Source organism: Centropristis striata, chromosome 23 (genome assembly GCF_030273125.1).
Source record: "Centropristis striata isolate RG_2023a ecotype Rhode Island chromosome 23, C.striata_1.0, whole genome shotgun sequence".
NCBI classification, from domain to species: Eukaryota; Metazoa; Chordata; class Actinopteri; order Perciformes; family Serranidae; genus Centropristis; species Centropristis striata.
In genome coordinates, this window is record NC_081539.1 from 21,377,395 (window position 1) to 21,405,183 (window position 27,789).

The window sequence follows — 27,789 nt, forward strand, 5'->3', positions numbered from 1 at the left end:
TCACTGTAATGACTGTGATGGAGCTCCGTCCTCAAGCTTTTCTGAAAGAGCTTTGGCTGAAATTAAAATTACTTTGACAAATACTATAAGAGTAGTGGAGACATGGTGATTTGGACGTCTAAACGGAGCAGAGATTCAGGCCTTTAAAAAACATAAAGGCAAGAATTTTGTAGTAAAAAAATGCAGCAGTGAAATTTCACTAAGTTGGCTTGTTACTATCAGCTTGTATATGCAGAAAAGTGTCAGTCTCTTCTGTACCCACATTTTCTCATTATTTGTCAAGGTAAAAGAAAATAGCTGAAAACAGACAGTTTTTCTCAATTTTTGTGTTCAGTTTCTTCCTTAGCTTAACTCCGCCCCAACACCATATAAGTATCTACCAACGGTGGCTAACGTTGATAGTTTACTGATAACATTTGCTGAAGCAAATCATTAACTTCTGTCAGCCTTCATATCGACAGGAGAAGACAATGTCTGAATTAATATCCTACATACGTGCTAATTCTGGAGTATTTCATGAACCTAAAAATAAACCATTATTGTCTACGGGTGGTCATTAGGACCTCCATGCCAACAGGAAGACAACGGGTCCCAAAAAGATCTCTGCACCTCAGAACACCCAAACAGAGACACAAGATTTATTCTCTTTAGATTGTTTGGCATGAACATTTTGAGAGGGGCAGAGAGCCAGTGTGACAGCAGCAGAAAGTCAGGGGAGAAGTTGGACATCAGATATCAGGTTTCAGCGCCATCAGCAGACAGAGGAGAGAACTGCTCATTTTCACCATCTTAAAACCACATTTTTTACACTTGGCAATTATTTTTTCTGATTCAAATTTGCATACATGCAATGCATGACATACCACCAGCACTTTAAGACATAAGCCAAAATGTCTTGTTAAACAATAATAAAAAAAAAACAATTAAGAGTTCAACAGTGTTTGCACAAATACCTGCATTGTGAACACATGACTTTCCTCTGCACTTGTTTCTCAGCTCAACAAGCATTTCAGAGCAGGCAGCAGCAGCTGCAGCAGCAGGGTTATGCCATGGTCCACTGCCTCAAGGTGAGCCCATGAGTAAGGATAGCATCTCCTATTGACACCCAAAGCCTCTGCATCGACCAGACTTTGACTGACAGGCCCGGAAGCCTTGACTTCGTCCTATCTACCTCACGCTGAGACCCAGGAAGCCAATAAAGCTCGTCTATATTTAAACTTCAGAACCGACAGGGAGATAGGGTAAATTGTTGAGGGAAGGTTTTTCCGGTCACCAAAAAAAAAAAAAAGTATGCCCTGTCTCATTTCCCCAGACCTAAACAGATTCTTTAATCACAGAGAATAGGGAAGTGCTTTGACGAAGCTGACAACACAGAGGCGGTAATGAGGAGGCTGATTTGTTATGACTCAACCACAACCACTTTTTTCTCGAGTCCAGCAGTTGAAGATTGTGTCTATTGATGTCATTTGAGTATGCACCACTGCCCCTGATGAACCTCCCCAACTGCCATTTGCTTGCTTTCAAATCATTTAGCCACCAATTAGTAATGAAGGTCAAGCTCTAAGAGAATTGTAATTTGGCAATAGATCCAAGGCCCTCTTGCTACATATCACTGCAGAGGAGCTAATAAGGTTTTGTTTTTTATAATGCTCTTTAACTCATTGCATTGTTGCAACTCTAACATTGTTATTTGGAGTTTCCACACATTCAAACAGATTCATCTGTTCAGCTGCCTTTCAAAACTACATACCAAAGCATTTAGAGCTTCCGCCCAGCAGCACTTGGACCATAGATGTTATTTCATTATTTTCCTGCCTTACATTTTCCAGCCTGTACAACCAATGAACATTTAGTTACTTTTCACCACCAAGATTATTCCCTTCTTCCAGAAAATGTATTGTTTAGAATTGTATTCTTGTGGCCCAACCAACTTATACCGATTATTGTAAAAGTAGATGACACAAGCTAGAAACTGCTTTACCACCACTCCATGAGGTCAAGAAACAACAACAATCAAAAACATCTAGATTTATTTGGAGACGAGTTTTTAATCTAAATTTCCCCGTTCTTTGGTATTGTAGAGCTAGCCTGACATCACCAGTCTAAAATGTGAATAAGTCTGAAACAAATGAGAGTAAGTCTGAAACCTATCAGTTAAACTCTGGAAGCAACTGGATAAACCTGTAACCACTTAGAACCGGGGTCAGCAACCTTAGGCCCGGGTGCCACGATTGGCACGCAGAGTTTTTTGAAAATGTTGAAGTGCCCTCTCATCTGTATGGCAAATTACCTCTTGGATAATGAGACAACATTATTGTATAGTGCTCATATTTCTGCTCGTTTCCCCTAATCCTCCCTTTTTGACATTTGCTGCTATTGCAACATTTCATAAAAGAGGGAATGTCATTTAAAGCAGTACACTGAAATGGGAACTGTGCATACACTTTGTAAACACAGCAGGTAAAAAACAGTACAACTATTTGTTAAGTTAACTCTGATATGTTTTTATTACCTTCAAAAGTACCAGATGGAGTCATTACCCAGCACTTTTTCGGTCACAACTCAAATTTACACCCCTTAAAATCAAGAAGCCCTCCTGACCCCCTATGACGTGTTGATCACCCTCAGGTTGAGAACCAGTGGCCTACATGGATGGAATAAATAGGCTAAATAAATCAACAGATTAGAGATTAATGTTGTTATGGCACACTGATTAACGAGAAAAGAAAAAATGGCACTCAATATCAAAAAGATTGCTGACCCCTGACCAAAACATTTGACATGTAACACCTAAGCTGTGATGGTGTAGCCTCAATATGTCTGTGAATGAGTGTGGCTGTTGAAGATAAAAGGTGCTTTTTCTCACCCTTATAAAATATTTGAAACAATAGGAAAGACATTTTTTGGTCGCCTTGATCTTCAAAAACAAAAAAAGCCTCAATGGCCCTGCTCTTTACGGTCACTGTCTTAAACACGGCCCATATTAGATAAGAAGCTGTGAAAAGTCTCAACCTCCTTGAAATCTGTCCAAAAGAGAGGGGAACCAGATGCATCTGCCAGAGCAAATAAAACATGAACACACAGATTTGTCTGGCTGCAGGCAACTGCAGAGCTACCTCCAGTTTCAACCTATAAATATTAAGCTTGACATATTCAGTGTGTTCAGTTATTGGTCATTTTCTTAAGTTCATTTGAGACTAAGTACATGCCGACACAATGGAACATAATCTGAACAAACTGTGCACATGTTCTTTGCAAAATGGATGCATTTAATTAAAACTGTGTAAATGGCCAGTGCAGCATCATTTTGAACACATTGTACTCATTGTCTCTATTTGTAACAAAATACAGTTAAAACACATGCCTAATTGAATTACCGAGTAATTACGCAACGGTTTCAAGTGGTGAATTAGAGCTGCAGCAGGGTGTTCCAGGAGGCAAATGAAGATAGACTTCAAAATATAGTTGTACTGGCATGAAAGCAATTGAAATGAGGAGTTCAATGCTAAGTACCAGAAAACACAGACAACAGTGTAGAGTCATGCGTGGCACTGATTCACTCAGCCAGCAGCAGGGGAGAGCAAGACAGAGGAGGGCAAAGACAGGAAGAGTCAGGGAAAGAGAGAGGGAAGATAGAATTTCACAGTGTGTGTGTGTGTGTGTGTGTGTGTGTGTGTGTTCGTGCAGGATGACTATTTATACAAATCAGAGCTCAAAATATGATGCAGTATGACTTGCGGTGCAATTTATTCATTCGTTAAACTGCTTACAAACCACACACAAATACACGCACACTTCATCTCCAAGCTGTGTTTTATAATCTCTTAGTCTATCCAGTGTTGTGGTGATATACTTCAAGGTGCCAGAAAGTCTGATGACTGCCACCAATATCACGTATAGCTTTGTGCTAAAAACTAATTTTTATTGGTATACATTTTTGCTTATTTTACTTGGAATAAAAAGCAACATTTTTTTATTGTTTTCCCTTCTTATATCCTTCTTTAGTCAGTCCTCCTTTCCAGTTTTTTACCCTTCATACTAATCATCCCCTTCCATTCGTTCTCTTCCATCTCTTTCTCCCTAATTCCCTTTCTTCCAACTGTATTTTACTAAAGATCAGCTCCCCTCCTACCATTCTTCCTATTTCTGCTCAACATTTCTTCCTCTTTTTCTCTAATTGTCCTTCCCTTTTAAACTGCACTTCCTGCCTCCATCATACATGTTACAGCAGTGTCAGAGCAGTGAAAATGTAAGGAATATATAACCACCTCCGTCCATCTTTACTCTCCTACATCCCATTTTTTTGTCCACCATTCTCCATTGGGCTGTTATCAGTATTTGTGGGTCTTCAAAGAGAGAGACAAAAGTCCTCGGTGGCTTGCTGGCTGTCATTGTTGTGATCCACCAGGTCCCCTTCTCCTCAGAGAGTGAGTGACCTATGGGGATGTGTCTGGGAATGGATGTTTGAGCGAGCGTGTGTGTGTGTGTGTGTGTGTGTGTGTGTGTGTGTGCGCGCGCGCTCGCTTGATGATGAGCTTCGTCTTGCTGAGGAAAAATGGGGTCAAAAGTCAAATTGAACATGAAGGGGCCCTACCGACTTTATCTCAGGATTCTTTGTGTGCATGTGCGGGTTTTGTGTGTATGTTTAAATCTACGTCTGTGTGTGTGCGTGAGTGTATTTCACTTTATCTTTGGGAATGTCCAATCCTCTTGTATGAGCGTGAACATGTCTCTTATCTCAGGACTAACCTGGTGCAACAAAGAGGGCTTTTGTCTGAGCAGAGAGAGAGAACCAATGGTGATACAAGAGCAGATAAATAAGATCAAGCTCAACATGCTGCAAGACACTGAAACACAGAGGAGGCTAGCGTGCTTAAGGATACAGGTGAGAGAAGAATGTGTGAAGAAGAGAGGGAACGAAACAAGAATATAGGTGCGGGAGAAAGGGAAGTAGGAGAAGTGAGTAGATAAAAGAGGCGAGAAGGAGAAGAGAGATTGGCTCTCTCCTGTGCATGTACATGCTATCATACCAAGTGCTCACTGCAACATCTGCTAAGCTGCTAGGATTCACATTTCCCACCTATCACAGCTCACAGCTCATTTAAATCATAGCAAATTCTTATTTTAGCCTCATTATTACTTTCTGAATTTCATTAGTATCACAGATTTTAACCTTTAGAGACCGAATCCTGTGACACATATGCCCAAACACAATTCGCACACACTTTGGTTCATCATTATTACCTGTCCTAAGGCTGTAGAACCAATGTCATGCTGGAGAATAACTGTAGCTGCACATTTCGATTACATATATGCTCGAGGTGGTGTGTGTGTGTGTGTGTGTGTGTGAGAGAGAGAGAGAGAGAGTGAACATCTGTGTCTGTGTTAAGCAGACACGGACACAATGCATGTGTAACTGTTTGCTGCACTGCACTAAAGGGCCTCTAGTAGAATATTTAATTCCTAGTGGGAGGCATATTGCAAAATATTTCAGGAGAAATGGAGATCAAATTATATCAGCTCATGTAATGTCTGTTTGCTGAGGTGGGTGTTAAAATTTAATCCATACATCTTTTGCCTACACAGATATAAATGTGCATCTCCACAAAAAGTACTGTACATGTGAGTGTGCTTGCCTGTGTGCCGATAATGTTGTGTGTGTGGGCGTGTGCACTGCCGTTTGTGTGTGTCTCCAGTGCACTGGCTAACTTGTACTGCTCATGCCCTCAAGGTTAAAACAAGATTGACCACTGATTGCAAAAAAACCCACCACACTTACTGGTAAATGCTACACACACATTTTCGTGATTGTATCCAGGCACCCACGCAAAAAACACAGAGCCAAGCTTACATTGCATTACAACTCAACCAGCTGAAGAGAGAGGACAAGTAACAAAAAACTTCTAAGGATAAATTATGTTTAAACAAATGTTGGCTGCCTCGCTGCTACCTCTGCATTCTTTCCAGAAGTTATGCCTTAGAGTCCTATTAGTCTGTTGAGGAGGACTGTGATTGAATATAAAATACCATTCAGGTGGAATGATAAATTGTTTGGCATCTGAAGGAGCTAAAGATGAACGGCCTTGGTTTCTGCATGGTGAATAGTAACCTTTTGTGAAGAATATTCTTTCAGAAAGTTAAATGTATAAATTCTCTTAGTAGTAAAATCACTTAAATCAACCACTGACACTGTCAAGGCCAAACCAAACTAGAATACAGTACGAATATGCGTATTTGAATTGAATTTCAAAGTGCATGTTTGTTGCAAGGAATGTGTGTGAAAGTATGTTCAAGATTCAAGGTTCACGATTCAAGATGTATGAGTCATAACTGAGTATCACAGTAATAAAGAAACAATGGGTAGGCTTTGTCCATTAAAGTTGATCCCTCCTCCGCAGCTCAACAGCACCAGAAGTGCACAAAACCTGACCGCGGTTCTAGACATCAGGTGAACCCCAGATACATATGTTTTGAAACTAGCTTTGTCCACTTGGCATTTGCCTCAAAATATTTGCATTTTTGGCATTTTGTCCACAATTTTCATAGCTTTCTCTTGGAAGCATGCTTATGTTTTGGCAACCTTACATCCTGCTTACTGAGGCAGGGAGCTACACATTTAATGCCCAAAGGATGACGCCCAGAAACAAAAATAAATATAAAGGATTTTCAGACGCCTCCACTTAGTCGGTCATAAGTGAAGATTGCGAAGGATTAATTTTGTGTGTATACATGCATTGCTTTTTAGGAAAATCCTACTCATTCAGCTTTTAAATTATTATCAGTCACACAGTATTCGAATAAATTCATGAATAAGAAATAAAAGCAGATAAACAAATGAAACAAGTTAAGAAAATACTCTTTTTCTTTCTCTGTCTGAAACATTATTGCAATGTATGTATGTACACAAAACGCTGCAGATTTGGTGTAATTGCGTGTGAATATGGCAACCTGATCGATCCTCGCATCTCCACATATAAAATTCTATACACGCTATCACATAAACATGTGCATTACATGCACACACACTATTAGAATCTCTCCTGAGGCAATGGAAGCAGAGTGCTGGAATATAACTGCAGCCACACCATGACATGTATGTATACTCAAGAGGTGAGGTGCAAGGTTGTTGCAGCTACAGTACCTGTGACCAGCTCCCTGATTTCCACATCCCCAGTCTTCCTCAGCAGGCGTACCAAAGCAGGAATCCCCCCACAGTTCTTCAGGGCCACTTTGTTCTCATCGTTGGCCTTGCCGTACACCAGGTTCCTCAGGGCTCCGCAGGCGCTGCGGTGAACCTCGCTCATCCTGTGGTCCAGCAGGTCGACCAGAAGCTGGATGCCTCCCTGTCTGCGGATCTGAGGATCAAAGAAACTAAATCAATGGAAAAGTTCCCTGCTCGCTTACACTAAAAGCTAATGTAGAAAAAACTACTGCAATGTTTTTTAGCCACACCCACCTTGTATCGGTGTAATATTATGTGATTAATTCACCCCTCACATTCTAAACAAACATAGGAGGCTTGGACTTCTGTCCCAGTAATGTAGTCCTAACCAATGAGTGAGCCAGGTTACCTTTTCTCTGTCTAGAGACAACAACAAAGCTAAACTAGAAAATTTCCTTTGGGGAAATTCTGAAAGGGCCACGGGGGCTACTGCCAGTGTGTGTACACTATGATGAGATTCTTCAGAGATTTCAAACAATTAATACTAATATTATGATACTATATTATATAGAAGGAGCACACCTACAACAAACATTCCTTTTCAAGTATTTATTTATACAGCAACCTATGCCCTTCAACCTCAAAATGTGTGTGTGTGGCTTATGGAATTAACTGCCCTGTCGAATGTCCAGGAACAGTGACAGCAGCCAGAGGTGGACAGACTAGAATTTGCGGCCTGGAGTGCAGTTTTTAAATTTATTTTTTGATTTTTTTCTCTCGCTCTACACTCTGAGCGATGACATCACACACTCTGACACGAACATTCCATGCAATCCACACCCATTATAATCTCAGAATTTTTCCAAAAATGATCATGGTCAATGAACAGGGATTGATAAAAAACTATATGACCTATCGAAACATGGATTAATACACGATACAAGACTTGTGTCTACGTTTAAATGGAGTCTCTAGGTGAAATTATGCCGCAGAAGTAGATGTTTGAAAATCTCCAATTATTGTTCTTTTTTGCTCATTTTTTTCCGGCCGTCCCATTCACTTCAATGCAAAGTTTTGGGCAGTTTTTTGCGACTTATGTCACGAAATTTTTTATTCCGTAGAGAAAAGTAATAGCACACCAAACCCGATCAAGCCGCACGTTTTGATATATAGTTTGTCCTGCAACTCTAGTAGTATATGATTGGACAACTCTATTTTCATGGTTTCAGGATTTCTAAAGCAAACTTGATAGAAAAAGAATGAAAATGAAAAATGAAAATTAGCATTTGAAGAGAATAATTATTACATCAAAGTGATTAAAAATAACATTCATGATGGCCATATGTTTGGCCTTCTCTGTAGGCCTAGAAGGCTCTTAGGGATACCTCACACATTACACTCATGCAAAACCTTAACAAAGCCTCTTTTATTAAAACCTGCCACCAGAAAATGTATGGTGGTCAGCAGTTGTCTATACGGATGGATATCTACCTTGTGTGTGTACAGTATAGGTGTGTGTGTGTGTGTGTGTGTGTGAGTGGTCTACAGTTTCTGTCAGTACTGCCAATCAGATTAACAACCCGGTGTGTACTAATTAAAGATACTATGACACAGCTAATAACTGTGCATTCACAAAGAGACACTTAATTACACTGACGAGGGAAGGAAAAGAGCTTTGACACCAGCTTTGTTTATCATCTAACAAAACATAATGCAATATTTTTCTGCCTGTGTCTGCTGAACTATCTGTCTCCCATCCTGCTCTTCAACATTTCCCATTTGTACATGTTTGTTTCTTCCTCCATTTTCAGTACACATTATGTCTGTAGGTGTATTTGTGTCCCTCCTGCCTGCATTTAGCTTTTTCACTTGTCTAGTTTCCGTTTCCTCACATGACGACACATATACACATTACTACTGACACTTTTGGCTTCTGCTAACTGAAAAGGAAATTGGGTCAGAGGCACAACCGCTTCTTAAAATAGGCAGCTGGGTTCAATTGCTTTATAATAATGTACTATTTTTCATATGCGTTATGAATAAAGCTGCACATGTCTGATGGAAAGGAAAAGTTTAAAATTTAAACTAAAAATGATGAGAAACTATATCTGAAACCATTATAAAAATCAAAAACATGTTTGTGTTCTCTACTCAGAACTTTAAAATTGAATTCAAGAACATGCTGGTAACTTTTTAAGTTTAAGAAAACAAAAATAATACATAATGCACTCACTAATTTTGCATCTTCAAATATAATTAACTTAATCTTTTGGTATCCATAGATCCACAAATCCCTGTTAAACTTAAAAATGCATAACTATGAATACACAGCTATATAACAACATAAAATGGAAAAATAAGTTTTGTCACATGTCTACAAAAACAACTTTTACTGCTTTTATGGCATTATGTGATCCTCACTGAACATATACCAACAACATTTTCAATGACAGTCCAGATAATATTGATTAGTAGGTAAAATTACAGTTCATAACATTTTACTTTGTTATTGTAACAAAGGATCATGATACACTGTGGATTTGTAATCAGAAAAGGTTTCCATTAGTACAGGTAGTAAAGTTCCAGACATCTGCATCTCAGATTTGTTCAGTTTTTCAAATATGAATAATAATAAAAAAAATGAAATGAAATGTCAATTAAGTGTGATTTCTAGGCTATAAACTGTATGTTGCAGGTTAAAACTACAACCCCAATTGGGGCGCTGTGTAAAATGATAATAAAAAAAAGTGCATCAAATTCAGAATTCAGAGGGCATATCTACAAAAAAAAAAACATCAGTCGGAATATATGATATATTGTCTTTGCTGTTTCCTGCTGAATATACGTCACAGAGGATCAGCAAATTAAAAGCATTCTATCTTATTCACATTTTACACAGCATCCTAACTGGAATTGCAACTCTGCTAAATACTAGCTGACATCCTAAGTATAACAGTAGATATAGAAACCTTATCAAAATATTGGAGAAATACTTATAGTTCTTATGGTCAAGAGGGCTGTCAAGAAAGATGCCAACACCCCAATGGCAAACTCACCAAGCTATATGCATACTTTCATTATTATTTTATGAAAGCATCCACTACACCCCTCTATATCACCCTTCTACTCTCAAAGTGTGTCAGACCAAACACAAAGCACATTTTCTTTCTCTGCCGAAGTGCATATAAAGTCAATGAGATCAATACGCCTGGGAATACACGGCCATGTGAGTTAAAATGTTTTAACTTGAGCGGAAAATTGCATGACTCTGTGTCGTGAAAGCCTATCAGCATTGAGATTATTGTAGCCGTCTATGGACACCTAGAGTTCTGTGACTTCATGCTAATACTGGAGGGATAGAACAAAAAAGGAGAGGGCTTGGAAAACCACGTTAGCCCTAATGTTAGCCTTAGCTGCCTTTCCTGGTTAGTTAGCACAACAGTAGTTCTTAACACACCTTAAGACTTGTTTTAAAGGTATATCCCTGCCAAAACAGGCACTTGTAAATACACACAACGAGAGAGAAACGAACAAGCCAATCAGTGCAGATTTATGATTATATTCTGATTCTGTGAGACAAGGCAGCCAGGGCTGTTAGCCCAGTGGGGATCACAATGAGGGCACTCTGGTGTTACAAATTATGCCTTCCCCCTATGGTGTTACACATAATGCCTTCCCACCACGGTGCAACACATATTGCCTCCTCCCTATGCTGGTGCTTTTTAAACCCTCCCACATCGCTTCTCCACTGCAGGGATCTCCATCGGCCTTAGGGGGCCAAGAGCTTACAGCAAGCCGTGTTTGGTCCAATCGACAGGGGTGTAGTACTAATCACCAGAAACAGGCTGCTGTGATCACCAGGAGACTAACACGAACATGGATAGAGCAACTAGTGTGTGTGTGTGTGTGTGTCTTTGAGAAAGAGAGGGAGAGAGAGAGAGAGAGAGAGAGACAGAGAGAGAGAGAGAGAGAGAGAGAGAGAGAGAGAGAGAGAGAGAGAGACAGAGAGAGAGAGAGAGAGAGAGAGAGAGAGAGAGAGAGAGAGAGAGAGAGAGAGAGAGAGAGAAGCAGAAAGCCTGTCTTTCACGCTTCCACTTTTACTGAATCTCTGGAGTATTGCAACAGGCAGAGCTACTCATCCAGATAACTCGGAAAAAAGTTTTTCACAGTTAACTGCGTAATCAGGCTCCTTGAAATGCTCGCTCATTTTTTGTGCATGTTTTCCCCCAGACCTGGGACATTAAGTCCTAGAAAATAATTCCTAGTGTCTGTTTAATCGTGAAGCACCAGATGGGTGGAGTGTACCATACAGACATGTTGACAGGAACAGTAAAGTGCAATAAATAGACTACCGAGCCTTTTCCTGTGATTATCCCTGGCACTCATTGTTTTGTCTCCTCTGGGAACCTCACACATCTGGCATGAGTAAGCCAAGAAAAAAAGAGAAAAAGAAGAAAAAAGCCCACATCACAATGAGTGTTTACAAGTGCAGGTTAACTTTGATTTATTCATCGTGAAAACATACAAATGATAAATGTGGGCCAGGTGGGGAGAGAGAATGACTGTGAAAGGAGTGAAAAGAGAGGAAAAAAGCATAAGAAAGTGATGGAGGGCAGGGAGAGGATGGAGGTGTTTGATGACACAGCAGGAGTTTATCGAGCAAAATGACTTTGCTTATCTATTCAATTAAAATGGATTAAGGGATGCAATGAATGGCAAACTAACCTTGCTCCATTGGCCACACAATTTTCTCAACCTGATTTGCTGCCCGTCTTGTGCCCTCCAGTCCTCACCTCTCCTCCTCCCCCTGCACCCTTCCCCTTCTCCTGTACTGATCTTCGCTCCTCTCCCCTCTCCTCTCCTCTCCTCTTTATGTTTGTGTCACAGTTAATCTGTTATTCCATAAAAGCCATAGTGCTATTACTTTGTATTGCCTCTGAGCTACCTACAAGGCTTGCCAATACCTCTGCGCCCGTTCCTCTATTCCATGTAAAGAAGATTAGAAGCGCAGATTGATTTGTCTTTGTCTCCTGCTGTTCCGCGGCGGCCACGGCTATTGGTAACCCATAGCGACAGCATTGCCGTGGTAACAGTTAGCAGTGGTGACAGCTGGGATTGTGGGAATCAGAGGTGCTGCCGGCGAAGAAGCTGGCAGTGGGACACGCGGGTTACACATACCTGGGTTGGTGGCATGTGAAGCTTAACAAGTGCGTTTGAGTCACCACATATGGAACGTCAACACTAATCAGCAGCACGCCACAGACAGTTTACAGCTTGCATGTTGTAAGCGACGAAACAGAGTAAAGATGTGTCGTGCCTTTCATGCATGTGCACACTCACACATGCAAGGGCTTTTGTTTTTACCTGACACTTAGCCTGGGGCTAACTGCATTTTAGAGCCTTTCAACCGCTGGCTAATTGAGTTCTTGGCCCTCGGCTAACATTTCCCTCCAGAGCCTTCTAAACTGGGCCAAACATGGCATTAACCTTTGGCTACCTAATATTATTCTGAGGCCGGGACACAGCTAATTTTGCAGCAGTATCAACAGTAAGATTCAAAACTGTGAAAATCTACCTTGACAGACACACTAGAGGCTCTACTCTGTTGTTTAGAGAGTACAGCACAGAGAAAACAAAAATGTTCACTCTTCACAGCAGGGGGTAGAGAGAGTGTTGCATAATCCCGGTGTGGTGGTCCCCAGTAGTTTCATAATAATGCATGACCAGTGGTGGAAAAAGTATTCAGATCCCCTACTTAAGTAAAATACTAACACCACACTGTGAAATTACTCCACTACAAGTATCCTGCATTCAAAACACATAAAAAAAGTATCAGCATCAAAATGTACTAAAACTATCAAAAGTAAAGGTACTCTTTATGCAGAATGGCGCCATTTAGATTGTATATATCTCTATATATATATATATATATATATATATATATATATATATATATATATTACAAATCTATTATTGAATCATTCTTTTAGATGCATTTATGCAACCAGCATTTTACTGTTGTCCAGGTAGGAATCATTTTAAATACTTAAAATACTTGTACATGCGTTATTTTTTCATGTTAATCTTGACCTGACCTTGAACTAAAGCTGGCAGCTCAAAATTGTACTTAAGTACAATACTTGAGTAAATGTACTCAGTTACACTCCACCACTGCATGACCAATAATTCAAATATAGACCCATTTCAAAGGGTGTTTTTGACACCAGATTATGAAGAGTGACAGGAAATTATGCAGAGGAATACGATGGATTAGTCATTTACAAACCATCCACAAACTCTGAGCGCTCTACATCACTGAACCAAAGAGAACAAACCAGGCACATTCTCTAAAGGTTACCTGGAGGGCAGTTCAACAACGAGGCAAGGGATTAACAACAGTTTTGCTTAAGCGACAAAAAAAAAAAAACATTGGTGGAAGAGGCTTTTCTTTTCCTGCAAAATGCCAATTTATGTCAAAAAAAGAGAAAAAGGCAGAGCATTTTTAATTAAAGTCATTGATGAACTACTCAGCATATTGTTGCCAGTGGTGAGAATTGATGTTTGGATTTAACACTCTGACAGAATTTTCCACAGTGATCAGAGTGGAAAATTGTATATACGGTATTCAGTGTGTAAAGAGGGACAGAAGCATGCAGTATTATTACAGTATTTGCTATGGATCATTCACTGTGTCTTTCTCATCTTTCATGTTGATGTCGGCTGAACGGATATTCACAGCTTGCAGTTTGCTAAATGTAAAACAAGTTTTATTTTTATCACATTAACTTTCCCTCATTGGTTGTCTCTAACAACAAACTGTAAAAACTGACAACATACTATAACTATAACTGTGCAGAATCAGATCCAAGATCTCTGTATTTATACTATACTGTATAATCTAGTATCTATCTGATCTGCTGTAATAACAATAGAAAAGAATTCATATAAAACGGTGGGAGGAGGAGAAATTACGGTAAGTGATAATAAAATAAAGTGGGAGAGGCAGACAAAGTGTGAACTAAACAAAATGGATATGTGTAAGAGAGAGGGGGGTGGGTGTGACACAGAGTCAGGGGGGCACGTCCTTCTCCCTTCAACCGCTCTGTTGGATAAATGGATATCGACAAGGCTGCTACACAAAATGAATTACTGATGTGACTGAACTTTAGTCTGACAGTGTGTGTGTGTGTGTGTGTGTGTGTGTGTGTGCCTAAAGGGGATGCATGAGCTTACATGTGAATGGGCTTGGGAGTATGTACCATGTGTGTGTGTGTGTGTGTGTGTGAAATACAGGTAACAGTCAGCCAGTGTGCATCTAAGTGTGTGTGTGTGTGTGTGTGTGTGTGCGCGTGTGTGTCGGTGTGTGTGTGTGTGTGTGTGTGTGCGTGTGTGTGTGTGTGTGTGTGTGTGTCTAGAGCAGCTATAAATGATGCTGAAGATGAATTTGCCAGCTGCTTCTGTGGTCAACTGTAATCTGAGTTGAGGCCAGACCTCCATCTGCCCTGCTACGCATACACACACAAGCACACACACACACACACACACACACACACACACAGAGTGAAGGCACAAAACATAAATACATGACCTTACATGAACTCACATATTCTCACATACAGTCACATCTTGTCCAAATACATGTGAAGTCAAATACACACCTCTATGAAAAAATGAAAAAAAAAAACCTCCAGAGAAAAATTGCTGCTTAATCATCTTTCTCCATACTTTAAAAAAAGAACAGACTGCATTGTAATTACCTGATCCAAGATAACAGAAAACAACATTTTCTTTTTTTCCTTTTTGCCCCCTTTCTTTGCCAATCACCTCTCTCTCACTCTCTTTCTCTCTCTCTCTCTCTCTCTGTTTTTGTCTCTCCCCTCTCTTTGCCCCTGCAGAGTATCTCTTTAGCGGCGAGTAGCAGCCATGTTGTGGCTGTATTTAGCTGCTCAGTGTGTCCCCTGCCATCTGTGTCTGTCTGGCTGACTGAAAATAAAAGAAAAGTCTTTAGATGAAGGCTCATAACAAATAGCAGCCATCCAAATCCATAATGTATGTTAAATGAGATAGCCCATCTCACATTTCAGCATTTATTGAAAATTTGCCTATATGCTTATTCAACTGCAAATATCTTTTTTTATTGGATTATTAAAACTGATGTATAAGTTTTAATTGGTCTGTTACTGTCATTTTATGAAGGTAATAAACTACATACACAGAGGGTTAAGTTATATTAGCAGCTTTAAAAGCACAGGAAACCACAGCTTATTGCTTGATATCCAATTAGAAGAGAAAGAAAATCTTCAGGTGATCCTGAAATTATACAGTGTTGTCACATATCTAATTTTGCATTGTCAAGTAATGGCTTAAATTACCAGCCATACTTTCAAAATGACCATCATTTGATTTGATTTGTGGTAATTATTATTTTGTAAGAGTTGCTGTCAAACTTTTAAACAGCATCTGGTTTTGGAATGAGAGCACTGATGGATAAATCCATCCATCGGTTATCTGGGGGCGGATGGCTGGAGGCGATCCCAGCTATTGATGGATGAATAATGAATACAAATATATACAAATAACCATCAAAAGCTGTGTTTTGCCTCCATTTTTAAAGACTACCTATATGAACTAAAATATTTTCTAAACAAATCATGACACACCTGTGAAACTTAAAGAAGGAGAAGCAGAGGCGCTGCAGGACATATTACATGACGGAAAAACATTCACAGACACAGAGGATCTCCTTCCCCTTTAAGAAAACATCATCTGTGCTGTCTGCCAAGTTTTGGGGGGTAAAAAAATCTAAATGCATTAACTGTCCCTTTATTATATAATCTTCTGTGACATCTGCTTTGATATGAATCCCTGGGTAATAAAACTGTCACGTTATTTGCCAATGACATGCATATTCAACTACTGCTGTCGAAGGTTATTTTTAAAACAGGCAGGCTAACAGATTTGAACACACACACACACACACACACACACACACACACACACACACACACACACAGTGATATTTGAGAACTAATAGTTGCTCGAAGCCTCTGTGACATCCCTTCTATATCTGTCAAATTAATACTCTGCTCTGCACTCAAAAGTAATAAATCCATTTTAATCACTTATCAAAATAACCATATTTATAAAAAAAACCCTGAATACTATTACTATACTATTAATTTTATTGATACTCTTCCCTTCCTTTCCTATCAGCTGGTTGGAATGATCCCTGGGTTAAGCTAAGTTATACATAATGTCCTGACAGCCATCATGGAAAGTGATATAAGATACTAGGATTTGCCAAAGGAGCTATGTTAAATATAATTGGATGCACACTTTATGTCAAGAAAACAATAAAAACAACATTGATCTAAAATAATCAATCACCAGAAGGAATTTGTCATTTGTTTTTGTAATCTTGCAGGTTTAATCAACAGAATGTCTTTCTACATTAAATTGTATAATAAAGGCCCAGGACTGAGAAGTTGATGGGTATAAATATGGAAAAGAAAAAAAAGATCATTGAATTATCACAGAACTCCATCAAGTGAAGTCCCACTACTTCTTTGAAAAATACCAGCCAAAGATCAGGTCAGTGAAGTAAAGGAAAAGGTCTCTAAGTTATCTCTGCCTCTCAGGATGAATACAACATAATTTGCCTGCTGGTAGTGAAGAGAGTTAAAGTCAACCATTTTTATGTGATTGATATTTTCAAACCTAAATCTCCCTGCATGTTTTGTAGCCTTTGTAATGGAACAAAGACAGTCCTACAGACACTTACTTTTCAAAACCTAATGAAAAGGAAAAATAACCCTTATGTCACAACCTTGAAACTCCATTAAGATACTCAAGACTTTCACTGAACAAAAGGGACATTTTTAATTAAATTTACCCCGCAAGTTAAAGATATATAAAGAGTAGAACAACTACAATTCAAAGACTCTCTTATAAAGACCATGGCATGTTTATTTAGTTCTGGAACTTTTGACTGTAATTAATGAATACTGCAAGATATAAAGAAGATCTGAGGAAAAGTCGTCAGTGAGAGTCAAGATGTTCCAGGATGTGCTCTATTATAAATAGGATGGCTCTACAGTACATACACACATCCTTGTTAGGGCTTCTTGAGTTGATCAAACGTAATAGGATAAAAAGGCACTGTTGAGTTTTAAACACTTCAGAGATTAAGGGGAAGAAGCAGAAGAATTGTTTTCACTCTCAAATGTGACATCAATAATGTAAATGTTAATCTCTGTGAAGAGTTGCCCTATTATAATGGAGAAAATACTAAAGTAAACACTATTGATAACAGCTAGGGGTTCACTGCTTTGTTCCATGGCTAACAGGGCTTTAAAGTAATTGATATTATTTTTCATCATAACAAAACAAACTCATTATTCTCATAAAAACATAATATCTTGCTTCATTCCAACAAAAGCATCTTTAACCCAAACAAATATTCCATATCTGGCTTAGAGATTATCTGTTTTTCATTAAAAACTATTTAAGAAATACGGTTGAGGGCACACTTTGCATCATAGTCCACATGCTGCATTTTATCATTGCATAGTACACATGTATGCGAGCGAAAGCCTGCTTTTATTTGATGGGATGCGAAGCGTCAGTTTTGGCTGGCTGATATCTCTTCCAGATTTAATTTGTGTAAATAGTGTTTAGCAGCGCCTTGGGTCCTGAACGAAACAATCAAACAGACTGATGAAGGCAGACCAAAGCACCCACTGTCAATACACAGTTGCTATTTTCTCCATTGTTGGACACCTCCATTCAGGCAATAATTACACCCATTACAAAAGACACGAACACTTAGGTTTCTTTCAGGGCCATGCAGATGAGGGGGTGGGAGTGTGATGCTTTTGTATGTGAGCATGATTACATTTTTTTTTGTATCTGCATATGTGTGTGTCTTCGTTTGTGTAGGTGGGTAAGTGGGTTGGTGTGAATGACTATTAGTCTTTGTGTCTAATTGCCTGCATTTACAGACAGTTAATATTAATTTTTCAGGTTTTTTTTTAAATTCTTCTTCCAGTTTTAATATTGAGCTTTTCAGCACCCTGCTTTCTCTGTGTTTGCACACTGTGCACATTACCGTGGGGTGTGTGTTCCTTTGTATTGTGTGTGAATGAGCATTTTAGCAACGTGACATCGCATTGAGGTTGCAGTGGCAGCTATTGACCGACTGTACTGAAATTAATTTCATAGAGAAAGGAATTGTCAATGCCTGCACCTGCATGTACCGGCAAAATTGATTCTGAGGGTAATGTAGGGTGGGACGTGTGTGTATTTCTGACTTAGCCTACCTTCGGGGACACATTTCAGTCTAAATACCAATTGGAGACAACTGGGGGAAAAAACCTAATTTCTGGGCCAGGTCTTAAGGTCAGGGTTAAGCAAATAGTGGTTATGGTTAGGATAAATCTCCAGGAAATTAAAGTAAGTCAATTAAATGTCCCCCAAAGTGATAGCGTGTGTGTGTGTGTGTGTGTGTGTGTGTGTGTGTGTGTGTGTGTGTGTGTGTGTGTATGTGATTGTTTGGATGCGAGTGCCTCTGCATGTGTCGCTGCCATTCGGTTTATTAGAGAGTTCCAAAGGGGCTTCCCTCCAAAATTGCTTTTGAGAGACAAACTTGTGACTTTGGGACAAATTGAACTTCACTGCCACTACAGATACTACTCAATAGAAAGCACAGCTTAGGGACAGAGATTGCAGCAAGATTTATCATGCAGAACATCAGTGTGGAACTGGTTAGTTAAAGCACTATTTCTTAAAAGCGACTGCAACAAAATGTAAACCCGCCTGAGCTGCTTGGACTGCAACTCAAAAGAAGGTATTCACTTGGTTCTTCATACACATTTTTTATGGCTTTTATCATCCAAGTTACAATCTTTTCCTTGCCTCGTACACTGATCTTAATCAAATACTCACACAACAGTGAAAACACACACACATTTACAAACCTCGGCTTTGATCTTGTTGTCTCCGAAGCAGAGATGCTGTAGGTAGGCTGCAGCATTGGACTGCACCGATGGGAACTGGTGCTGCAACATCTGGATCACCTCTGGCAGCTCCGGATCTCTCCACCCAAACTCTCTGTACAGAGAAAGACAGACAGACACTTTGATTCCTGCAGCACTATAACAAATCATCTAACCAAAACACAAGAGATTACCTGAAAGTAGTCTAAAAAAAACCACACACTCCTTTCTCAACATACCCAGAACTACGCACATCCACATGTTCAATTACAATGTTACACAATATATACAGAGAAATACACATATAGCTAAAAGGTATGCAGTATGCATGAGAGAGATTCAAACCTAAAAATCTATTTAGCTGTTTTCAATCAAAAAATCTCTCTTCTTATGGGAGAGGGCTTTGCAAGTTAAGTGCCACAGTGGGACAGAAACGACACAAATCACACACTGAATGCCCAATTTGCCAAAACATTGTCATTTCCACCCATCACAGGCACAGGAGGAAATAAGAGCAAGAGAAGATGAGGCGAGCAGGTTAAGCAGATGGCATTCATGACATTTTTACAAACAAATGGAGAAAAATCTGGCTGAAATCGCATTTGCAAATAACTCAGGAGGAGTTGGATTTTACTTGAAGAACAACACAGTGAGTGCTTTAATGTCTTTCAACTCTCTATGGCCAAATAATACAACATATAGTGAGTTCATAAAAGCTTTTCAACTGTGTTTTAAGGAAGAAAACTGCAGCCAATTTCACTTGCAGAAGCTCCAAGGAGATCCAAGGAAAAAACACAGGGCAGTGTGGTCTGCATAGTTTGTCTGGCATGGCGTTTTATGTGAAAAGCAATGCTGAGCAAAAGAAACAACTATAGAAATGTTCTGAACAAAGTGGTTGGCAGAAATCAAGATCCTGCAAGTTTAAAAGCAAGCCGGAGGCCATTTGAATTATCTTGATGTAGTACAACCATGTATTGACACAAGTCCAGAAAAAAATTGAGTAAACTTTGAAAAAAGGGGTAAAAAGTTTGAAGAATTGCACAGCACAGCATTTCTACTGCATGCTGTCTGCAGTGTGAGTGGTGTGAGTTATGTTCTATACTTTCTACCATTAAGAGTTTACACTCCTATGAGCACACTGGACAAAGTGAAATAAATGTTTTGTCCCTTGGTAATACCCAGGAAATGGTCTCCTTTATTGTATTATCCCCTGCTGATAATTGTTTTGCTACGGTCCCCCAAATGAGAAAATTATGACTGTGCTAGAAAGTGTGGGCGACTGTGTATGTGCACACGCGTGCGCGAGTGTGTCTCCACAATCTACTGTAATATTTTCTCCAATAACCACTGTGTAAACTGTTTCTCTGTTACTTCCCCTCTCTCTGTCTCAGTGCTTTCAGAAAACTGTCAACTCTCAATGTGATCGGAAGAAAACCTATGTTGAATTTTTTTTGCTGCTCCCATTGATTTTGGTGTTTGAGGATTGATTTTGTTGTTTCTGCCTTCATGCTCACTGTTCTGTGCCAAAATGCGACTCACTGTAATCCCCATAAAGCTATCGTGAAAAAACGTTGATTTATTTTGCCTCCTAGCACAGCCACCCCAAACATGAAAATGTGGTAAATATGGGACAATTGACCTGCTTGGAGAGTTAAAATTGATGGGGTGGAGGATTGTGTGAGTGCGCGCGTGTCTGAAGTTTTTGCAGCAGAAAATGAAGCCTCGACACCACGCTCTCATCTCTGTCAGATCAAGCGAATGCGGTCTACGAAACATCTGTGAAAAGCAGAGCGTTCACGGGGAGTAAACATGGCTCTCAAAGATAAAGCAAGCTCCGGCGTGGACGGCTCTTTATCTGCCGAATGATAAGTGTTCATTCAGCCAGAAAGCAGGACTGAAGGAGGGAGGTAGAGGAGAGATAGAGAAAGGGAGGAAGAGGGAGGGATTCCCAAGGCATTTAGGGGATTTAGGAGGAGAGACCCTCAAACAACACCCCTTAAATCACACAGTCAGATATCATCAGGCCAGTTTGTTTGTTTATGTGTGCGTGTGTGTGTGGCAAGATTAAGATAGGATCATGATGTGTGTTTATGTGGACACAGTTGCATCTGTGCCTGTTTGTCTCTGTGTGAGTTTGTATCCATCAGCATGTATGTGTGTGTGTGTGTGTGTTTGCATGCAAGTTCATATTCATCTACGTCTGTACATCGTTATATGTATGCATCCGTGTTAATGTGCATGACTGTGCATGTGTGTGTTTGAGCTTGTGTGTGTGTGTGTGTCATCCATCCCCTGCAGCCTCCCAGCTCTGTCAGTGTAGTTAATAGAAAGCAGAGTGATCTGCTGATAAGATAAGCATCATGGCTCGCCATTAATTAAAAACCCCTGGTAGGGAGAGAGACGGAGTGAGAGGAACAGAGCAGGGGAGAGAAAGAGGGAGACAGAGTGAAACACAGAGGGAGAATGAGAATGAGGACTGAAAAACAGAGCATTCGAAGGCAACTGTGGGTACAAACGGGCAAGAGGAATCTGGTAGGTGATGGGATAATAAAAAAAGGAGATAGAAAAAGAGGAAAACAACCTTTTAGATGACATGCCAGTCATGTCAACACAGGTGCTAATGAGAGCTACAGCCCTGGTAGATGCACCGCTAGGCGACAAGCCAACCACGTGAAGCAGCGGGACGCAAACACAGAGGGATACAGCCGGCAAAAGGGAGAAGTGATCAAAGAGGCACCACCAACAAATCTGCAGGGCTCACAATAAATACCCACACAACTTTTGAGGAATCTGCAACACAATATGCTGCCACTTGTGTGCCATATTCTTTATGTTACTTCATCATTTTAATGCCTCGTGTGGTAATAAATGCCACACAGAACAATTTGTTGACTTGTCTTTTTTAAACCTGAGCTACATGTTCTTGATACGACACAGCGGTGGGTATGAGAATAAATTAGATGGCACTGTTGCCGCACAGAGCTCCGTGTTCCTGGTTAGACAGGTTACTTTGCCATTTCTTGAGGCATGCGGAGGCGTGATGCAGCGAAATACTTTGAATGGAAACCCTAGGTATGGCAGGAGAGCAGTCTGACATACTGAGAATAAAGGCAGGTGGCAAGGGAGATTGTGGGGGAGGGCTGGTGGAGGCAGAGACAGAGTGATATAACTGGGACATAGGAAAAGACTGCTGTGTGATGGTGGGGCTTTGATGCAGGCACACACATACACACAGGCCATGCATTGGAGGGAGGCAAAGTGTGATACAACACATGAAAATGCAAGGATTATCAAAGGATTTCTTTCTTTTCAGAAAACTTCTCTTCATATCTCTCTTTTCATGTCTAGGTCTCTCGAGGCATCCGAACCTCCATCTGCAATCCCAACATGGCCACTGATTTATGGATACATGCATGTACACACACACACACAGTGGGAAAACAAAGCTCATCTCATCTGAAAAAACACTGATTGGATACATACACACACACATGCCCTGTGTTTAACAAAGCGGATTTCCACACAGATTGGTTGATTGTTGCTGTGAATAATTCACATGAAAGCTGAAGGTGGAGGGAGAGACATGAGAGACAGTAATATATCTTCCCTCTGTTGCATCATTCATTGTCATGTTCCCCGTATCCCTGAACTCAAATGGATGAAATGACAGAGGCAAAGTGTGAAAGGATGAATTATGTAATGGAGAATGTGATAAATAACGAGAAAGCTAAAAAAAAGAAAAAGGAAAAGATAAGTGCCATTGGGTTGTGAAGTTTAGTGTCTCTTGTTCATAAGAGCCAAACTGCACATAAAGGCAGCTGAGTGGAATGTCCTTGGATATAGACGTCACTATGAATTATACAATATACCTGCCCACGGACATTCAATACATTACAGCATTACTAATAAACACACAACACATATGTGAAGTGGCAGGAAGATCACTCACTATATGGTGACTGCAAATTGAACTACAGAAGTGGAAGACCCACCTGTGGAAGAAGACCACCAGACAGCTACAATGGCTGTGGATAGTTGTGTTGCTCATTCAATAACACCACCCAGATGTTTGCATGCTTTAAATGTTTAAATATAGCCACGTTGGAACTAATTGTAAAACTCCTCCTGATGCACAACCTTTATTTTATGTATTTAGGTAGTTTCTAAAATATCCCTTTCAGTTTTATATCATATAGTGATGTGTTGCCTTTTAGAGAAGGTGCTTTTCACTCTCCATACAGTGTAATATAGGAGTGTTTGAAATGTTCCATATTTTAATAATCAATGGTTTACCGCAGTTGTTGTTAATGTGCATAATGTTTCCTTAGTCACCAGCAAGAAGTTTTTTCCTGTCTTTGACACTTTGACAGCAGTATGTTAAGAATACATGAAAAGAATGTATCCTTATGTGTAAGGTGTTTTTTTCCTTTGTGACTCCTAAACTGGGGTTGAATCGTGACTTTTGTGTATCTGGGAGACTGATTTTTACGTAACCTATGTCACCTCCGGTAGTCACGTCGTCCATGTAACTATTTCACCTCACATTTAGTTACTTTTTAAACTGTCATAACGCCTAACTAGGGAGTTTTTTTGCCCTAAACCTAGATCAGCGGTTTAGTAGCCTAAATACAACGGGACTGCAGCCTTTTTTTTTTTTTACAACCACGAACCGTACGTATATGTACAATGATGTTTGTGCTATTTTCAGAACGCTCCACTCTATTCTGTACCGCAAAAGGATCATATGGTTAATTTTGGCAAACGCTCATATGGGTCGTCAGGGTTGGTATTGACAAACGACCGATTCTGTCATTTAGGTTGGAGATCTTGTTGGTATCTATACACCTCTAGTGCCCATCTACTGGTAAAAAAAACAAACGAACCGGTCACCTGTTATTGGTTGATATTTGGCTTCAGCTAATGTCACTCACATGCATTATAAAGCCGCAGATAAGCCAATACCACAGGGTTAGTTTATAGTTAGAAGCTTCCATCCTACTTTAGTCTTCTTTATTAACTTTTCTGTTCTCTGTAATGTTGAAATGCATTCACTATGGCACCAGTTACCACAGGTGTTGCAAGATAAACCAGGACTGGTGGTTTTTAACAAGATCAAAACAATCAATAAGATATCACATCACATCATATTCATTCAAACAACAACCTCATTCAGTAACAGCATTTGCACAGTCAGAGATTTATCCCACACTGCAGTGGTGTATCTGATCTAATTTTTCTATCTTCACAACCTCATATGGTGCATGATTATACACACAATTCCGAAAACACAAGGGCACATTATTTGGGTCTCGTAGCCCAAATCGCATCCATCAGCAGGGATCACAATGCGTCTGGAGTGACAGCTCCACACAGGAAGCCTGTCCCGCTGGCCTTAATCTGATTGGACAAGGCCTGTCATGTCTGTTAACTGATTGGAGGGTCAGGAATGGACAAACTGGCAGTGTGCATACCAAAGCAGATGCTAATTAGGACCTGAACATCAATCTTCATCACTGTGTTGGGATGGAGGGAGAAAGAAAGAGATAGAGAGAGGGGTAGTGTCGGAGGGAGAGAGCGGAAGAATAGATAGAAAAGAGCAAGAAGAACAGCAGAAAGAGAGAAAATGCAATTTAGGTAATTTACTGCCTTGGTGATCAAATTTCTCCTGTTACTCTGGAGGAGCTGAATAAGAGTTTGACTTCGACAGAGGAGCAAATGGCGCACTTTTCAAATATTAGCTATTAAATCATTCTAGCAGTCCACATTCACCTTTTTCACCTTGTCATCTCTTTTTCTTTTCCCCTAGTGCACACTTTCTACCATATCTTTTTATATTTTCTCTCTATGGATGTTAATGTTCTACACAGTTGAATAAAATGTGTTTTTTTCATGCTTGATGCTTGATTCTTGTGGTTTGGATGTGAGTATATCTTCTTTATACAGGACTGTAGATCGGGTGTCTTGTTATTTTCAAATGTCTATGCATGTGTATGTGCACATGCTTTTGTATGCTTCTTCAGTTGGAGTGCATTAGTGGAGGTAAAGTCGATACCAAGAAGAGACTTCAGCAACTCCACCAATAAACAGCAGTCAGAACAAGATGCAGGTGAAGATGCACAAACATTGACTCAAAGTGTAGTGCTGGGTCTCTTTAATTAAAAGCACAACTTAATTAAGATGCTATCCAGGAAAATTGCCAAGTCTGTTGATGTGCACATCTGACAAATGCTTGAGAGGTAGATTTAAGTTTCTCTTTGGCACGTACATCCAGGGAGACAGGATACATCTCAAGTGCAGAGGGGGTGCTTGTAGACATGGGCAAGAATTTCAGATGCATCAAAACTTATTTTATGGTATCAGATTTACCATAATATATATATTTTCCTGTCTTGCCTGGATCCAGATGAGAATATTGATATGACCTGATCTGTGTCAGCAGCATACTTATACTGCAACTGCCAAAAAATAATCAGAAGAACTACCTACTCCTACTGGAGTTGCTGAAAGCCAACAGTGCATGGACAACACATTGAAAGAAAATCCCACCGAGCTGACAATTCTATAGCAGCTGTGATACTGTTGTCTATGTATAAAAACACACCAAGCCTTTTGATGCATTTTGAACAGACTTGGCAATAAAGCGGACCTGAATAGCAGAATATGGACAGCTTCTCCAGGAACTGTGAATGTGTAGACATTGTGCATCACATCTAGCATTATTCATATATAATATTATTGACTTTTCAATATAAAATCAATATGGATAGTAGTTTAAACTTGTGTGCAAAACGAAGCATAAAAGCAGCCCATCATGGCTTTAGGAAAAGTTCCGTAAACACTTTGATGAATAAATGCAATATCTATTATGCCCTATATAATTTCTTTTTTCTGCGTGTGATCAACATTTGGTATATTGGTATTAAAAAAAATTTATATAGGGATAGGGTTAAAAATGGATACAAATTAATCCGTTACAAATTATCTGCAAATTGAAAGATCAAAAATAAGTTGGATACATATAATTTGAAACATTCATGAAAGACAAAACCAAAAGATATAAACAAAATAGAGCAAACAAGAACATAATGCCCTGATTGTTTGCCCTTTAGAAATGTTGCATGTTTCTCCTTTGCAAAAGAATCTGTGTGATGTCCTGTTGCAGGTGAAAGAATTGACCGCAGATGCCCGCCACACTAAAGGGGATCAATGAAAGGTGGGGGAAGAGAGAGAGGGGGATGCTTGTAATAACTCGGCACACAAATGGATAGATAGAGATGGGTGGATGCAGCCTAGGAAGAAACCCTTCCAGAAACTAACAGTGGACCAACAAAAAAAAAAAAATCTGCGGTGAGTCACCTGCAATGAAAACACCCCATCTCCGTCACCTTCCTCCTCCTCCTTACCTACCGCTCTCCAGTCACTGATGTTGCCAATGGAAATGACTATGGTAATCACACATTACCTCTCTCCATGGAGATAGAAAAGTGAGATGGTAGCAATAATTCCACACAGAAGATAAATCATAAAGACAAAGAAGAAAAGTTGAGGAGAGGCCATGAATATGAACAACAGAATGGGCTGCAGAGAGCACATGGGAGAGAAATGATGGATGGAATGGATAGAAGAAGAATCGCTCTTCATCACTTTAGTACGAGAAGACACATGCAACTTTCTCCTCCTACTTTACCTCCTGGTGTCTGCATATACCACCGTGTTTTTTTTTGCCTGGCTCAGCCTCTCTCTCTTTCTTAGATGAGCCTAGAGTTGTTTTTTTTTTCAACTGAAGCCCATGCAGCAACCACACAGACGAAAGCAAAAATCAATACGCTTTCACTGTGGCATCTTCCAGCTGGGAATAGGAGGCTCAGGAGGTTGAATAAAAGCGAACAAAGGGTGGAGTGAGAAGAATGAGAGGTGTTGAATGAGACTGACTAACCTGAATGGGACAGAGAAAAAGATGATGGTGGGAAAGAGCAGGGGAGGAAATGCACTATAACTTAAGAAGAACTCAATAAACAATATATTTTGATATGACATATTATTATGCTACATACTTACACATACGTTTTGACCAATATCATATAGTATATGACATTATACAGTGCATTCTTGACTATTTTATGCACAAAATAAGGGAGTTGAGGTTAAAAAACATTTTCTTCACATTCATCAATTTAACGAGTAGGTAAGGTTACAGTTATTAATCATAAGATATACAAGCTAATAGGATTAATGATTAAAATGATTAAGGTTCTTCACTGAGTATCAAAAAATAACCCCAAAATGTCTTCTTCTACTTTCTAGTTCCTAAAGAAGCAAATCTTTTTCTTCATTGCATGATTTTCAAGTATGAAAGTGCACTTCATCTCCAATTCTTGAACAAGTCCTAAGTTGGTAGGAGGAGTGATTATGCAAGAAGTGTCAAATCCAAAGGAGAATTCAGATGCAGCAGCAAGGGGATATGGTGCTTTTTATCTTTGAGTGTTCCTTTGTATTTGCTCTGTTCTTTCAGTGTATCGCTGTTCATTGATCTGCTCTATTGCCCAAATACCTCACCAATTTACAACACTTTAATAATGCTAGCTTTTTCTACTCTTTACCCTTTTCCCTAATTTGCTTTGGATAAGTGTGCCT

General features: G+C 39.7%; 1 protein-coding gene across 1 annotated transcript in view; it reads right to left on the reverse strand.

Annotated features, from left to right (window-relative positions):
* Positions 1–27,789, reverse strand: part of ctnnd2a (catenin (cadherin-associated protein), delta 2a) — a 272,893-nt gene that overhangs the window by 71,696 nt on the left and 173,408 nt on the right. The window contains 2 exon segments of the mRNA XM_059326789.1: positions 7,142–7,355; positions 19,138–19,270. Coding sequence (XP_059182772.1) covers positions 7,142–7,355; positions 19,138–19,270 — 347 coding nt within the window.